The sequence below is a fragment of the Geotrypetes seraphini genome, chromosome 3, assembly GCF_902459505.1.
Source record: "Geotrypetes seraphini chromosome 3, aGeoSer1.1, whole genome shotgun sequence".
Classification (NCBI taxonomy): domain Eukaryota; kingdom Metazoa; phylum Chordata; class Amphibia; order Gymnophiona; family Dermophiidae; genus Geotrypetes; species Geotrypetes seraphini.
Window position 1 is genome coordinate 82,723,723 of NC_047086.1, and position 15,380 is coordinate 82,739,102.

General features: G+C 46.4%; 1 protein-coding gene across 1 annotated transcript in view; it reads left to right on the forward strand.

The window, feature by feature from the left end:
• The first annotated feature begins 6,198 nt into the window (after nucleotides 1-6,198).
• Nucleotides 6,199-15,380, forward strand: part of DCDC2C (doublecortin domain containing 2C) — a 157,275-nt gene continuing 148,093 nt past the window's right edge. The window contains exon 1 of the mRNA XM_033939486.1: nucleotides 6,199-6,636. Within this exon, the coding sequence (XP_033795377.1) occupies nucleotides 6,332-6,636 (305 nt within the window). The 5' untranslated portion in view covers nucleotides 6,199-6,331. The remainder of the gene's footprint in view (nucleotides 6,637-15,380) is intronic.

The window sequence follows — 15,380 nt, forward strand, 5'->3', positions numbered from 1 at the left end:
GCTGCTTTCTGTCTGTCTGTCTTTCTTTCTGTCTCTCTCTCTCTCCTTGGCCGCTGTCTGTCTTTTTTTCTTTGTCTCCCTCTCTTTGGCCACTGTTTGTCTTCCTGTCTGTCTCTCTAGCATTCTTTCTGTCTGTGTCTCTCCCTGGCCCCCTGTCTGTCTTTCTTACTTTCTGTCTGTCTGTCTTTTTTTCTTTGTCTCTTTCTCTTTGGCCGCTGTCTGTCTGTCTCTCTGGCCCCCTGTTTGTTTGTCATTCTTTCTGTCTGTGTCTCTCCCTGGCCCCTTGTCTGTCTGTATTTCTTTCTGTCTGTCTCTCATCCTGACCCCCTGCCTGCCTATATCTCTCTGTCTGTCTTTCTTTCTGCCTGTCTCTCCGTGGCCCCCTTCTGTCTCCCCCCTTGAGAAAACCAAGATTGCTGCCTGCCCCTAGCACACCCCTCCCCCTAAAGCAGCCTCCTTTCCCTCTCCCCCTCCACTTCCCTGTCTGTCTTTCTTTCTGTCTGTCTCTCCTTGGCCCCCTGCCTGCCTCTCTCTGTTGCTCAGACAACACAGACGGATCACCTTATAAGTTATCCAACCCACAATGAAGTATCTTAAATCAGAAAAAAGGGGGTATAAAGGATAATTTGCACGATGCTTATTTAGTTCTTCCAACATTGGTTCTGGCTGGAAAGCCATTAAGATAAGTGTTGCTGTCCTTCTTTAAAACACATAGTAATGAATTGATTATAGGTTTTAATACCAATATCAAAATAAAGTGAAAAGTATAGAGAAAAGCATAAAAATCAAAGTTGAACCTTTAGTTAGATTTATATTAAATAAAGATTAAAAATTTTAATGGTGTGGTTAGGAAAAAGGTTTTGAAGTAGATGATTAACATAGAAACAGAGTATGATGGCAGAAAAGGGCTGGCGGCCCAACAAGTCTGCCCAATTAAGAACCTTCCCTCATCAAGTCCAACCTCCCTCAACAAGTCTGCCCGCTCAAGAGTCCCCCCTCCCATGAGAATCTATCTTACAAGCATAACTTTGTAGCGACCCCACTATTTTGTCCCATCGTCTCTTGAAGTCGAGCACGCTACTGGCCTCGACCACCTGGCATGGTAGATCATTCCATCGATCAATCACCCTTTCGGTGAAGAAGTATTTCCTGGTGTCTCCATGAAATCTTCCCCCTTTAAGTTTTATAGGATGCCCTCTTGTCACTGTGGGTCCCTTAAGAAAAAAGATTTATTCCTCCACTTCAATGCAGCCCGTGATGTATTTGAATGTTTCTATCATGTCCCCTCTTTCTCTGCGCTCTTCGAGAGAATATAAGCGCAGTCTAGTCAGACATTCTTCATATGGGAGATCCTTAAGTCCTGAGACCATCCTAGTGGCCATTCTCTGAATCGACTCCATTCTCTTCACATCCTTTTGATAATGCGGCCTCCAGAACTGGACACAGTACTCCAGGTGTGGTCTCACCATGGATCTGTACAACGGCAGTATGATTTCAGGCTTTCGGCTTATAAAGCTCCTTCTGATGCAACCCAGCATTTGTCTAGCATTTGCTGAAGCTTTCTCCACCTGATTTGCAGCTTTCATGTCTTCTCGGATGAGTTCTCCCAAGTCCCTTTCTGCAGTAGTTCTTGTTAAGTTTTCACCATTCAAGGTGTATGTTCTGCATGGATTTCTGCTTCCAAGATGCATTACTTTACATTTTTTGGCATTAAAGTTTAGTTGCCAAGTACTGGACCATTGTTCCAGTAAAAGTAGGTCCTGCTCCATAGTGTTGGGCCTGGTTGCACTGTCAGGTTCTGTTGCCCTGGTCACATGCATTCACGATGAAGACTTGAAATAACATCCATGTTATAAGAAGTTTCTTTAATGAGAAAGTGCATTTTTATGATACTTCAGCCACCGAATGTAGTTATATTGGGGCGAGTTTGTTGTTAAAATGGGCATCATTTGAATGATAAAAAGTAGTGGGTTAACAGAAGTGTTATATCAATTATAAAATGGAAATTGTACACTGTTGTGTAAAAAAATTGTTTTAAATAAGCATTGTGCAAGGTATAAAGGATAACTTGCACGATGCTTATTTAAAACAATTTTTTTACACAACAGTGTACAATTTCCATTTTATAATTGATATAACACTTCTGTTAACCCACTACTTTTTATCATTCAAATGATGCCCATTTTAACAACAAACTACCTGTCTCTCTGTGGCCCCCTTCTGTCTCCCCTCCCGAGCAAACCAAGATTGCTGCCTGCCCCCAGCACACCCCTCCCCCCAAAGCAGCCCCCTTTCCCTTTCCCCCTCCACTTCTCTGTGCAGCAGTAGCAGCCGGACGCCTCGCAGCACCCGCAACCTGTCCGCTTCGTCCAGGCCGAAGGATATCCTCCTGCCATTGCTCTCGGCGCTGCTCAAACCGCCGCATGTGATGCAAATCGAACACAGCTACGGAAGCACAGAGCACGGCGGCAGGGATCACGGCCTCCTAAGTGCGCATGTATAGTTTGTCTATTTCTGTATAAAACTACTAGGAATGACTATAGACCGATGCACCATGCAACCGCAAATAAATAAAACAATACAGAAATCCTTCGCAGTTATGAGAAACCTAAGACAAGTTAGAAAATTCTTCGAAAAAACACAATTCAAGCTTATAGTACAATCCCTAATCCTAAATCTATTAGATTACGGCAACATCCTCTACCTCCCCTGCCCTGCTACAATGACTAAACAACTACAAACAATCCAAAATATAGCTCTGAGACTCATCTACTCATTGAGAAAACACGACCATATTACAGAAGCATACATCAACTCACATTGTCTACCAATCCAAGAAAGAATACTATTTAAATTCTACTGTGTTATTTAAAACCTTAAACGGAGACAGCCCAACCTACCTGAACAACCGCCTCATCCAAACCACCTCAATCAGACACAGAAAAACACACACCCCATTCACACACTCTTCGATCAAAGAAGTAAAACGGAAAAAACTATATGACAGCCTCTTGGCCACTCAAGCAGCTAAACTAGATAACCAAATCTCCAGTCTATTGATAACGACACCAGACGTTCAGAAAAGAAATAAAATCTACACTTTTCAAGAAATTCCTGAAACAGCCCAAACTTCAAACTTACCGTCCTCCCTCCCCCTCTTCCCGCCACACAGAAACTACATAACTTACTCTTTACCTCTCTAGAAAGGACAAATGTTCTTCCATTATAACCCAACGTTTTTCATCTCTTTTTTAATCCGCCTTGAACCGCAAGATAATGGCGGAATAGAAATCTCTAATGTAATGTAATGTTACTGAGGTGACATTGCATAAAGTCATCTGCTTGACCTCTTTGAAAAAACCCCAGAATATAAATGATAATTTACATTTTCTCTGCATACAGTGTGCTCTGTGTTTTTTTAAATTTTATTGTTGGTAGATCATTTTGACTTGGTCATTTTAAAAGTAGCTCGCAAGCCCAAAAAGTGTGGGCATTATACCCCCTGGCCTAGAGCATTTCAAGGAGTGTATATACATGTCCGTCGCCTTCAGGCACTTTGTACAGAGGACACTCTCCCAAAGTCCCACTGCAGTTCCCCTTTCTCTGGTTATGCAGGCCTTATATAAGATATGGTTTCTTGCGGGGGTGGGGGGAGGGGGGGTAGTTTCACTAGTTGGGTGCCTAGGGGACCATATCCCAACACTTCCCCCCACTTAGCTCAAAAAGAACTATAATAATGTCAAATTTGCAAATAGGCCTATAATTGGAAGTCGTCATTTATATTGAAGCTGCTTAAACGTCAGGAAAGAGGATCTCTGCTCCACCAAAAGCTGACCCAGAAACCTACAGCCCTTCTGCGCCCATTCCTGAAAACAGGATCATCCCATTTCCAGGGAGAAGTCTCAATCTCCTACCATGAAGAGAAATGGGGATGCCTCCAAGGACTTACATTGCCTTCTCCTCTACCATCTCTAAGCATTTCGTAAAGGTAGCAGAAAGCAGAGTTTATGAAGAAGGCCTGGTACCAGACTCCTTTTCATATGAATCAAATTTATAAGAGTAAGGGGCACTCCAGCTCACCAGTCACCTGTTGGCAAAAAATTTGGCTGACCAGTGATGGTCTCAAATATAATGTGCATTAGGGCAGCAATGTTGTATAGGCGAATATCTGGCAGGCTTGCCCCTCCCCGACAGCGATCCAGTTAGTTTACAGTAGCTGTTTCTAGGTTTTTTACCTCTCATCTTCCTGTAGCAGCCATAAGAACATGGCCTATATAGGGTATAGCAATTTTGGAAGCATGACCATCTTTACTAGGGCTATCCTATCCCACAATTTTAAGGGAAGGTCCTTCCACTTAGCACAGAGGGTTCAAGTTTCAAGTTTATTAGGTTTTTATATACTGCCTATCAAAGTTATCTAAGCATTCTGCTCCCCAACGTCAAATCGGAGAGGAAGTTCCGGGCCAGCCAGGCAGCGATTGGCTGGCTCAGAACTTCCTCTCCTTCAGAATTGATGTCGGGGAGAGGAATGCTGGTCGGTCCAATGCTTCTGCAGGGAGAGCTTGGGGCAGCCGCTGGGGACATCGGGGAGAGGAAGGCTGATCGGCCCGGTAGATTGGGACTGCAACACGAGCCTATCACGGAGCCCAGGATGGGCTCTGCGATCGACTCGCATTGCCTTCCCGATCTACCGTTCGATCGTGATCGACATATTGGGCACCCCTGGTCTAGAGTTTACTTTAGTTTAATTTTTAATCTTTTTTGTTTTCCTGTTATTTTTATTTATAAATTTAGATTGTTAAACTATTCTATCTTTCCTTATAATTAATATATATAACTATAATACTCATTTTCTTGGATCTAATTTTTTTTTTTTTTCCTTTGCCTTCAATGTTCTTTACTTTCCATGGGGCTGAATTAATACTGTGTATCTAAGCTCATCTATTGAATGGGATTCCTTCATCCAATGAATTGTAAGGGGGGGCGGTAATTCTGTGATTGCGAATACCGCTTAGATGTTCAGATATTCCAGACGGATTAAATCACGAGATAGAATGGTTATCTACATAACATATGACCCGTTCTTTTTTAGCATTCACACATACATATATTTTTTATATTTTACATTTTATATTTAACAGTGTCCCTCCCTAAGGAAGACTTGAAACTCGAGTCGGGGGGACAGGGATAATGGCAATGGTGCAATAAAGAATGTTTGTTTGAAAACGCACAGGCACTAGTCACTTTAACACCGCTGAGGTTGAGTAACAGCTATCAAACCATCCTGTTCAGATAAGTTATACATTTTTTTATTCTTTATTTCATTTAGTTTTTTTGATTTTGAAATTATTTTCGGATGGTGAAGGGGACAGTGAAAGCGATGATGGTCCCCTGATTAACCTTGGTTTGGTGTCAACACTAATTCACGGGTTAAAGGGTCTGAGCTATTCACAATTAATATTTATAATATTTTAACAAATTTTAGTGCTGTGATTAAAGAAGTTAAATTACTTAGATTGTGAGCCTATTCCGGGCAGAGAGTAGCTCAGTGCCTATATTTAGTATTGTTAAACTGCTTAATACCTATATTCAAGCTGTATATCAAATGCAATAAATCCAATCCAACCCTGTTGTTTTTATTTTCAAGTATTAGTACCTGTCTGAATAGGAAAATAAATAGCCTCAATTTCTAGTCTTCCAAAACAAAACATCTCTACCAAAGGAGACAACTTTTCCAAAATGATTGGCGGTGTTAAATTCAATGGAAATTACCCCTCCCTGGACATAATCAAAGAGCTTGCTCAAAATTGGGGGGTGCTTAAACACCCACAAAGCTGGCTCCCATATCTCTACCTCCCGAGTTTTCCAGCACATTGGCCAAAGAAACTATTTGCAGCTTTCCCGCTCATTCGCTTCCTTCTTGCCTAGTTGCTACGGGGACATCACATAGTGACACACATCGCCTCTCGCTTACCCCATGACGTCATCAGTGCAACCACAAGCGGCTAAAAAAAAAAAAAAAAAAAAAAGGCTCGACATCACCAGACCATCGGCACCCATCTAGCCGCCAAGCCCACAGCAACGAAGCGGCACAACGATCACCTAATGAGGCAAAAAAGTCACGGCGGAAGGGAAGCCTACCCTTCGCTCGCGAACTTCACCGCAGCGCAGGATGCCTATGGTGCAGGACAGGACACTGAACAAATCGGGCCTCGCACTCTCTTCCACGCTGTCCTTCGCAACCTCGCCGCTTAAAGCGTGGTCACCACCTGTTTGATACCAGTTCATCGCCGATTCCCCCCCCCCCTCTCCCGCTCTCCGTATCAGCATCATGACCGGGTTATCGCAGGATGAAGTATACGATGGCTCCCCGACGCAGTTAACCCCGGCCAAATCGGAGGTCTTCTCCCGTAACGGGGACCCTTTCTTCGTCGGCAGGAAATTGGTGATCAACGGCAAGCATGTGCCCACTTTTGACGCCCTCCTGTCGGAGTTGACTAGGCACGTGCCCGTGCCGCAGGGGTCGGTGCTGCGCATCTTCACGCCGCTCGGGGGCCACCCCGTGAGCACCATGGAAGACATCCTGCCAGGCCACACCTACGTCGTAGCGAACGAGGAACCTTGCCGGGAGCTCGAGTAGGTGACCTCATTGTGCGAGGGGGTTGCCGGTAGTAGAAGTCAGGTGGACTGGTCTACTCTGGACTTGTACGTTATAAGGGGTGTGAGTGACATATAACTCCATGATTGATATGACTGATTACTAGTTGACAAAGGGCCAAAATTCATTTGTGAATATGTTTTGATATTATTTAATATTTAGCAATTTGTCACTGGAAAAAAAAAACTGTGCAGGTACAGTAGTACTGTGGTATCCCCCCCTCCCCCCGGATTTTAAGTTATTGTAAAGATATTTAAAGTTTGTTTAGCTCTTGGTAGGATAGTAATTGTGATTCATTTCTAACCAAAATTTGTATGTCTGCTCAGTAAATTAAAAAAATGGTAAACATGTGTCATATGAATATAAAGGAGTGAAAAAGCTAATATTAGGGGTCTGTATGCAAAAACTTAAATAGCTATGTGTAGAAAATAGCTCGGTTTGCATCTTGCAGATAAGAATTTTTTTTAATTGAAAATGCAAAATTATGTCAAAATTTCTGGGATGTGGTCATTCGTCCCCCTTCCTCCGAGCAGGTCTACCATCTCTCCTCCTTTCTCCTCCCACACTAGGTCCAACATCCATGGTCAGTGGAATGCTATTTTGTTTGGGGGGCCCAAAAGCACTGCCCAGGCTCCACCTCACACCCAGCCGCCATAATAATTATAGTACTAATTGTAAATGCCATTTCTTCCATTCATTTTTCACATACACACAATATAATCTTATTAATAATACATAATGGTAACCACAAAATTAAACTACACAAAGCACACTCTTTTACCCCTCCCCACCTTGCACAGCATTTCTCCACCCCCATGTGCAACGTTCACCATCTCTCTCTCATTCCTTCCCTTGTTGCAAAAGGAGTGAGGAAAGAAAGATAGAGGGATCCAGGGTATATCGCTCCAACTCCTTCTACTGCCACATCCAACATTTCTCCCTCTCTCATCCCCCCTGGACTGTGTGCAGCATCTTTTGCCCCTGCCCATCAGCCCCATGCCCAACATTTCTCCTTCTATTACCCCTCTCCAGAACCATGCGACATCTCTTCCTCCATTCCCTCCAACACCAGGTCCAACATTCTTCCCTCTTGCATCTGTCTCACTGTTCCCTCTTCACCACCACATCCAACATTTCTCCCTCTCATCTCTCTCTACCTTACTCCTCTCCCACCAACATGTCCAACAGTTCTCTTCCTATGCCCAACATTCTCCTCTTTCTTCCTTTTCCCATGTACACCATCTCTTTCCCTTACACCCATGCAGTGGCGTACCTAGGGTATGTGGCACCCGGGGCCCATCATTTTTTGACACCCCCCCCCATGTAAAAATTTTTTTTTTTTTTTTTTTTGCAATAACCATGAAATGGAATAAATGGTCAGAATAGAAACAGGCAGTGAAAATTTTCTTTTATTGAACCTCATATATGTAACCATTATTCCAAACATAACATAACATAAATTATGTCTAAATTGTCATGACATTAGAAGTACATATGGAGTAGTTGCAGGTGATGCTTGGGACAGTTCTGATTGTGTTAGTTCGGTTTTATGTGTTTTTTGAATAGAAGGGTTTTTATTTCTTTTTGAAGGTTTTGCAGTCTGTGGTTGATATCAATTGGTTGTAGAGTTGGGGGTCGAGTGTTGCAGCTCGAATGGCTAGGAGGTTGTCGAACAGTTTTTTTCTTTTGACGTTTTTGGTTGGAGGGTGTGTGAATGGTGCACAAGTTCTCCTATGTCTGTTTGAAGTGGATTGAATTATTTAGCTGAAGAAATTAGTTACCCCCCCATTCCACACACATTAATTCTCTTCCATTTTTGTTCCCATTATAAAAAACACTGATAAGTTCCCAGAAAAAAAATACATTAAAATAAGAAGTGAAAACAAAGGCCCCTACAGATGAGAACATAACATAAGAATAGCCTAACTGGGTCAGACCAATGGTCCATCATGCCCAGTAGCCCATTCTCATGGTAGCCAATCCAGGACACTAATACCTGGTCAAAACCCAAAGAGTAGCAACATTCCATGCTACCGATCCAGGGCAAGCAGACACTTCCCCCATGTCTTAATAACAGATTATGGACTTTTCCTCCAGGAATTTGTCCAAATCTTTCTTAAAACCAGCTACACTATTTGCTTTTACCATAACTTCTGGCCACTTCATTTTTAAGTTTAGATCTTTCCTTTCAAACAGAGACCTTGCTAGATGTCAAATACAGCACAAGGTAACTTCACATTGACTTAGCTGTGCAGGAAATGTGAATCTCCTCATACACCCACCATATAGTGCAAAAATGTGCAAAGGTCTGTTTTTTTCTTTCAATCACTACATAGCCTAATGCCACACAAGCAGCGCTGTTACAAACATATTCTGTAGGTCAATGCTAAGGATAACAAAGTTTCCTTCCTTGGACCAGAAGGAGATAAACCACTGGAAGAGATCCCAAAACAACACCCAAAGACCCACTCAGTGTGTGAATCAGTGGAGTGGACTAACTGGTGGGTGGAAATGGACCCGGAGTTTGCTCAGCAGAATTTCCCAGACCACCTCTTCCTCTCAACACATTGACACGCTGCCACCATCACCACTAGGAACACCTCACTGGGTAGGCCAGCTATGCTATAAACTTTATAAAACACATTATTATATTTTCTTATAAAGCACATATTTTAACTGACCTCTCTGACATCCTCAGCCTTTCCATTCACAAAAATAGAAGGAAGAAAAGTTCCCATTTCCTGCTGTCTCATGTCCCCGGCCTATACAATATTTTTTTTCTGCAGACCCTTCAAAAGTCTGACCAAATCCTCGTTTCACTTGCATTATAAAGTACTGAGGATGCCATCTCTCCCCAATCCCAGGTCCTAAAGTCTAAGACAGTAGCGCAAACTAATGCTGCCAGATACAGGAAAAAAAAATTTTGATTCGATTCAGCCCTATTGAATTGGTTTTTCAATTCGATTTTCCTGCCCAGTTGGGTGATTTTTTTCAAAACTCCTGGTGGGTTTTATAGCTTTTTCACCCCCTTTGGCTTCTCCTAACCACACTGGCGCTGTGGTGTAAATAAAATAAAGAAACAAAAAGGACTTTTCCTCTTTCTGTTAAATTCTAGCTCACGTTTGCAGTCCAACACCAGCTCTGGCAGGATACACATTTCAAATCTGACATGTTATAATCACAAAACAGAAAATAAAATTAATTTTTCTACCTTTTGTTGTCTGGTTATATTTCAAATCTTGTTGGTCCAAGGCTCTGGTTTTCTTCTGATAACTTGCTTGCCAGGGTCTCCTTCTTTCTGCATGCTAACCATCCATCTGCCAACTCTGTCCTCCCTTTCCATTTCCCTTCCCTTCCCAGGAAGTCTGGTATCTTTCCTTTTTTTCATCTCCCTCCACAGATCCACCTTTTCTTAAATACCCTTTCATCCGGCATCTCTCCCTCCTTCCCCACCATCCCAGAGTCTACCATCTCTCCCTTTCTTTTCCTAATTACCCTCCTATCCAGTATCTCTATCCCTCCTCCACACCATCCCTTGTGTCCAATTTCTCTCCCTTTCTGTTCCTTCCCTCCCTAAATCCCATGGTCCATCATCTCTCTCCCTCTCCTCTATTTTCAGACCCATTATTTCTTCCCCCCCCCAAAGTTTGGCATATGCATGTCTCTTTGAACACCCCCTTCCCTCCGTGTACTTCTAAATCATGGTCCCCCCCCAAAGGCCTGTCCCCCCTTAAAGGTCTGCCTGTCCCACCTTGAAGGCCTGCACCCCCCTTGAAGGCCTGTCCCTTCCCCTTGTAGGCCTGTCCCCCCCTTGAAGGCCTGCCTGCCTGTCCCCCCCTTGAAGGTCTGCACCCCCCGAAGGCCTGCACCCCCCCGAAGGCCTGTCCCCCACTTGAAGGCCTGTCCCACCCCCTTGTAGCTTCTCCCCCCCCCCCTTGTAGGCCTGTCCCCCCTTGAAGGCCTGCCTGCCTGCCTTTCCCCCCTTGAAGGCCTGTCCCCCCTTGAAGGCCTGCACCCCCTTGAAGGCCTGCACCACCCCCCTCGAAGGCCTGCACTCCCTTGAAGGTCTGCACCCCCCCCCGAAGGCCTGTCCCCCACTTGAAGGCTTGTACCACCCCCTTGTAGCTTCTCCCCCCCTTGTAGGCCTGTCCCCCCCTTGAAGGCCTGCCTGCCTGCCTTTCCCCCCCTTGAAGGCCTGCACCCCTTTGAAGGACTGCACCCCCCCCGAAGGCCTGCACTCCCTTGAAGGTCTGCACCCCCCCGAAGGCCTGTCCCCCCCTTGAAGGCCTGTCCCCCCCTTGAAGGCCTGTCCCACCCCCTTGTAGGCCTGTCCCCCCCTTGTAGGCCTGTCCCCCCTTTAAGGCCTGCCTGCCTGCCTTTCCCCCCCTTGAAGGCCTGTCTCCCCCTTGAAGGCCTGCACCCCCCTTGAAGGCCTGCACCCCCCCTTGAAGGCCTGTCCCCCCCCCCTTGTAGGCCTGTCCCCCCCTTGAAGGCCTGCCTGCCTTTCCCCCCTTGAAGGCCTGTCCCCCCCCTTGAAGGCCTGCCCCCCCTTGAAGGTCTGCACCCCCCCAAAGGCCTACACCCCCCCCGAAGGCCTGCACCCCCCTGAAGGCCTGCCTGCCCCCCTTGAAGGCCTGCACCCCTTGAAGGTCTGCACCCCCCCCCGAAGGCCTGTCCCTCCTTGAAGGCCTGCCTGCCTGCCTGCCTGCCTGTCACCCCCTCCCCCTTGAAAATTTACATGTACAGCATAGATTTTTGTGTGTGAACTTTAGGCCCCTTGGTTTTCTAAGAATATAAATAAGGAAACTCTTTAGTTTCTGGGTTTTTGCTTTTTTAAATCTGTGAAATACAGAGGCACTAAGATGGCTTCTCCAGGGCAGACCTTGCATAGCTGACTTTCTCTGTTCCTCTATGTGCAGCAGACGGGAAGATCAGAAAACCAGATCTCCTCCTCCCGTACGCTCCTCTAGTACTGCACCAACTTCCTCTACGACGTCAGAGGCATCGCTTGCCTGCCCGCCCGCCCCACCCTGAAGGCCTGATGCCCCGACCCACCCCGAAGGACCGCTCGCCCCCCTGGCCTCCCCGCACCACCTATGAAGCAGCCGCAGCAGGATCGCGAAGTCAGCGTCAGCGATCCCTGCGCTGCTTCCTGCGCCACGGTCCCGCCCCTCCTCTGACGTCAGAGGAGGGGCGGGACCGTGGCGCAGGAAGCAGCGCAGGGATCGCTGACGCTGACTTCGCGATCCTGCTGCGGCTGCTTCACAGGTGGTGCAGGAAGGTCAGTGGGGCGAGCGGTCCTTCGGGGGTGGCGGGGGACTGAACGGCAAGGCCGGGAACACCCCCTTAGGGCTGGCACCCGGGGCGGCCCGCCCCCCCCCCCCCTAGGTACGCCACTGCACCCATGGTCAACAATTTTCCCTTTCTATTCCCTCCTCCACCTCAGCATCTCTTTCCTTCTATCCTTCCATCCTATGTCCCAAGTTCATGCCCCTTCCCTCCCTTCCTTCTGTATCCCTCCCTTCCTTTATCCCGTTTGTGCCCTCTCCCTCCTTCCTTACAGACTTTGTCTTAAGTTTGTGTCCCCTCTCTTCCTTCTGTGTCCCAACATGTCCCTCTCTCCATTCTGTGTCCCAAGTTCATACTCCCACCCTCCTTCCTTCCTTTGTCCCAAGTTCATGCTCCCTTCCTTCTGTGTCTCAATGCACCCCTCTACCTCCCTCCCATGTCCCAACGCGTCCCTCTCCCTCCCTTCTGTGTCCCAAGTTCATGCCTACCTTCCAAGGGTGTGTTCCTGTGTTCTGGCCAGCTCTTAAGATGTGCAAGTAGGCCTTCTCCTCCTTTCCAGCTGCACTTCTTTCTTCACAAAGCCACAAGCAGCAGCAGAGTATTGGTGTGCTGGCTGTGCAGCTACCAAAAGGTGTACGGCCACACAGCTCAGAGGGAACATTGCTTTATTCCTTTTCACTTTTTATCTAATCAACTTTCTATCTCCTTCTCTAATCCCCTAGCTTTCACATTTCTCATCCCCTTTTATCTGCTTCCCATTACCACATTTCTATCCTCATATACTCATTATTCCGATCACTCATCTTGACAATTCTCTCACATTGATCCACCATTTCTAGCATCTCCCCTCCTTATCACTTACTCCACCTTCATTTCCTTCCTCTTTGTCTTTCTCTCTTCCTCCCACAAGTCCAACATCTTTCTGTCCTTCTACTCCCTCCTCCCAAGTCTGACATATCTCCTCCCTCCCTCTTCCGACCCCAATCCATATCCTTTCCGCCTATTCTTGTCTATCTTTCCTCTCCCTGAATCATCCATCTCTCCCTCCCCCGAATCTTTTTCCCTTAACCCGTTTTGCCTTCTCCACCAAATCCATCTCTCCCTCTCTCTTCCTTTCACCCCTTGTACCATCTCTCCCTGACCCCCCTCTGCCTTTCTCCATGTCCATTTCTCCCACTCTTGCTCCCTCTATGCTCCTCCAAATCCATCTCTCATTGTCCCCCTTCTACTCCCTCTGCCACCTCTCCCTGTTTTCTTTCTACCCCCGACTCTCCTTACATTACCCCATTCCTGAGTCTCACATCTCTTCCTCCTTCCCTTATTTGAGTCTACCATCTTTCCCTTCCCCTACTTCCTCCCCCATGTCCTATACCGCTCCCTCTCTGCCTTCTACCCATCTCCCCAATCTGAAATGTCTCGGGAGGGGCCTTATTTCTAGGCGGCACTCTGGTGGAAGCAGCATCTTGCTATTGGCCAGTGTACCTGCTGATCGGCTCTCTCTGCCACGTCCCTTCTCCGACATTTTTTCCTTCCGTCCAGCTGCTGCCGCCGCGTATCTACCTTAAATTTCTTGTAAAAACAGTACTGCCCTGCCGTCAGCTCCAACGATGTCTCTTCACTGCTGCTTGCTCTCTCTGACAACTTCCTGTTTCCGCTGGGGCAGTTGGGACTGCTGCTGAGTTTTTATAAGAAATTTAAGGTAGACACGGGTCAGTGGGGGCGGATGGGGAAGGAGTAGATGTTAGGGAAGGAATGTGGCAGAGAGCCAACCAGCAGGTACACTGGCCGGTAGCAAGATGCCGCTCCCATGAGAGTGCTGCCTTCCTAGGTACACTATTGCAGCCTTGGAAGAAATATTTGTAGCCAGCAATTTTGGGGGAGGCCATGGCCTCTGTGGCCTTCCCCATTCCGATGCCTATGTAACATCTCCCCTCCCTCTCTTCCCCCCTACTAGGTCTAAGATGCCTCATTCTCTCCATGAGGTGTAACACCTCCTCCTCTTCTTCCTTCTTCTCATCAGGTCCCTAACAGGTCTCCTCTTCTTCTTCCTCCTCCTCCCACCCACCAGGTCCAACATGCCTCTGCCTCCTCCTCTTCCTCCCATCCAGTCCAATATGCTGCTGCCCCTCCCACTCTCCATCATGTCAAAAATGCCTTTTCCTTTTCTTCTTCCTCCTCCTCTTCCTCTTATCCGGTCCAATATGCAGCTGCCCCCCCCCTCCATCATGTCAAAAATGCCTTTTCCTTTTCTTCTTCCTCCTCCTCCTCTTCCTTCCATCCGGTCCAATATGCTGCTGCCCAACCTCCATCATGTCGAAAATGCCTTCTCCTATTCTTCCTCCTCCACCTCCTTCTCCTCCCACCATATTCAACATGTCTCCTATTCTCTCTTCTTAACCCCAGCCCATCTAGAATCTCTCCTTCTTCTCCCCACCCCGCAATATAAATTACATTTAGTATGCACTAATTTTTTCAAGGCACACTTAAGAACAGAATACATGCTAATGAATGTCATCTCTAGTTTAAATTGATCCTAATTCCATTTTTATTTAAAAGCTGATAATCTAGATCAGTGTTTTTCAACCTTTTTACGCCTATGGACCGGCAGAAATAAAAGAATTATTCTGTGGACCGGCATCGGTCTATGGACCGGCGGTTGAAGAACACTGGGCTAAGTCGTGAGCCAGACCCCACCCATCTCTACCCAATCTCCAACCCAGACCCCGCCCCATAATAGTACTAATTGTAACACTCTTTTTTCCATTCATTTTTCACAGATACACAATATAATCTTATTAACAACACATAATTACATAATTACACACTCTTTTTTCCATTCATTTTTCACAGATACACAATAATCTTATTAACAACACAAAAAATTAAACTACACAAAGCACACTGACAGCAGATGTAAATTCTCAGAATTGACATAATTCAATCACTAAATTCAAAAATAAAATCATTCCCCCCTATCTTTGTTGTCTCCCTCCCTCCATGCTATGCCTTACCTTCTGGCCTGCTCCACCTGGCCATTTTATGCCGCCCCTGGTATTATCTTCAGGCCGGCTCCCTCTTCCTCACTGATGCAGTGCACAAAGCTGCGGGCAGCAGCTCCTTGCATGTCCCGTGCCTCATCTGGAAGCCTTCCCTCTGACGTTGCAACGTCAGAGAGAAGGTTTCCGGTTCAGGTGCAGGATGCCCGTAGGAGCCACTGCTCATGGCTTTGTGCACTGAATCAGTGAGGAAGAGGGAGTTGGCTCGAAGATAACGCCGCATTGATCGCACCGTGGACCGGCGTTTGAAGAACACTGTTTTGGGCCTGATATACGTGCTGGCCCTGTGGACCGGCAGGAAATTTCTGTGGACCGGCATCGGTCCACAGACCGGTGGTTGAAGAACACTGATCTAGATTGCTGAAATCTATGCATTA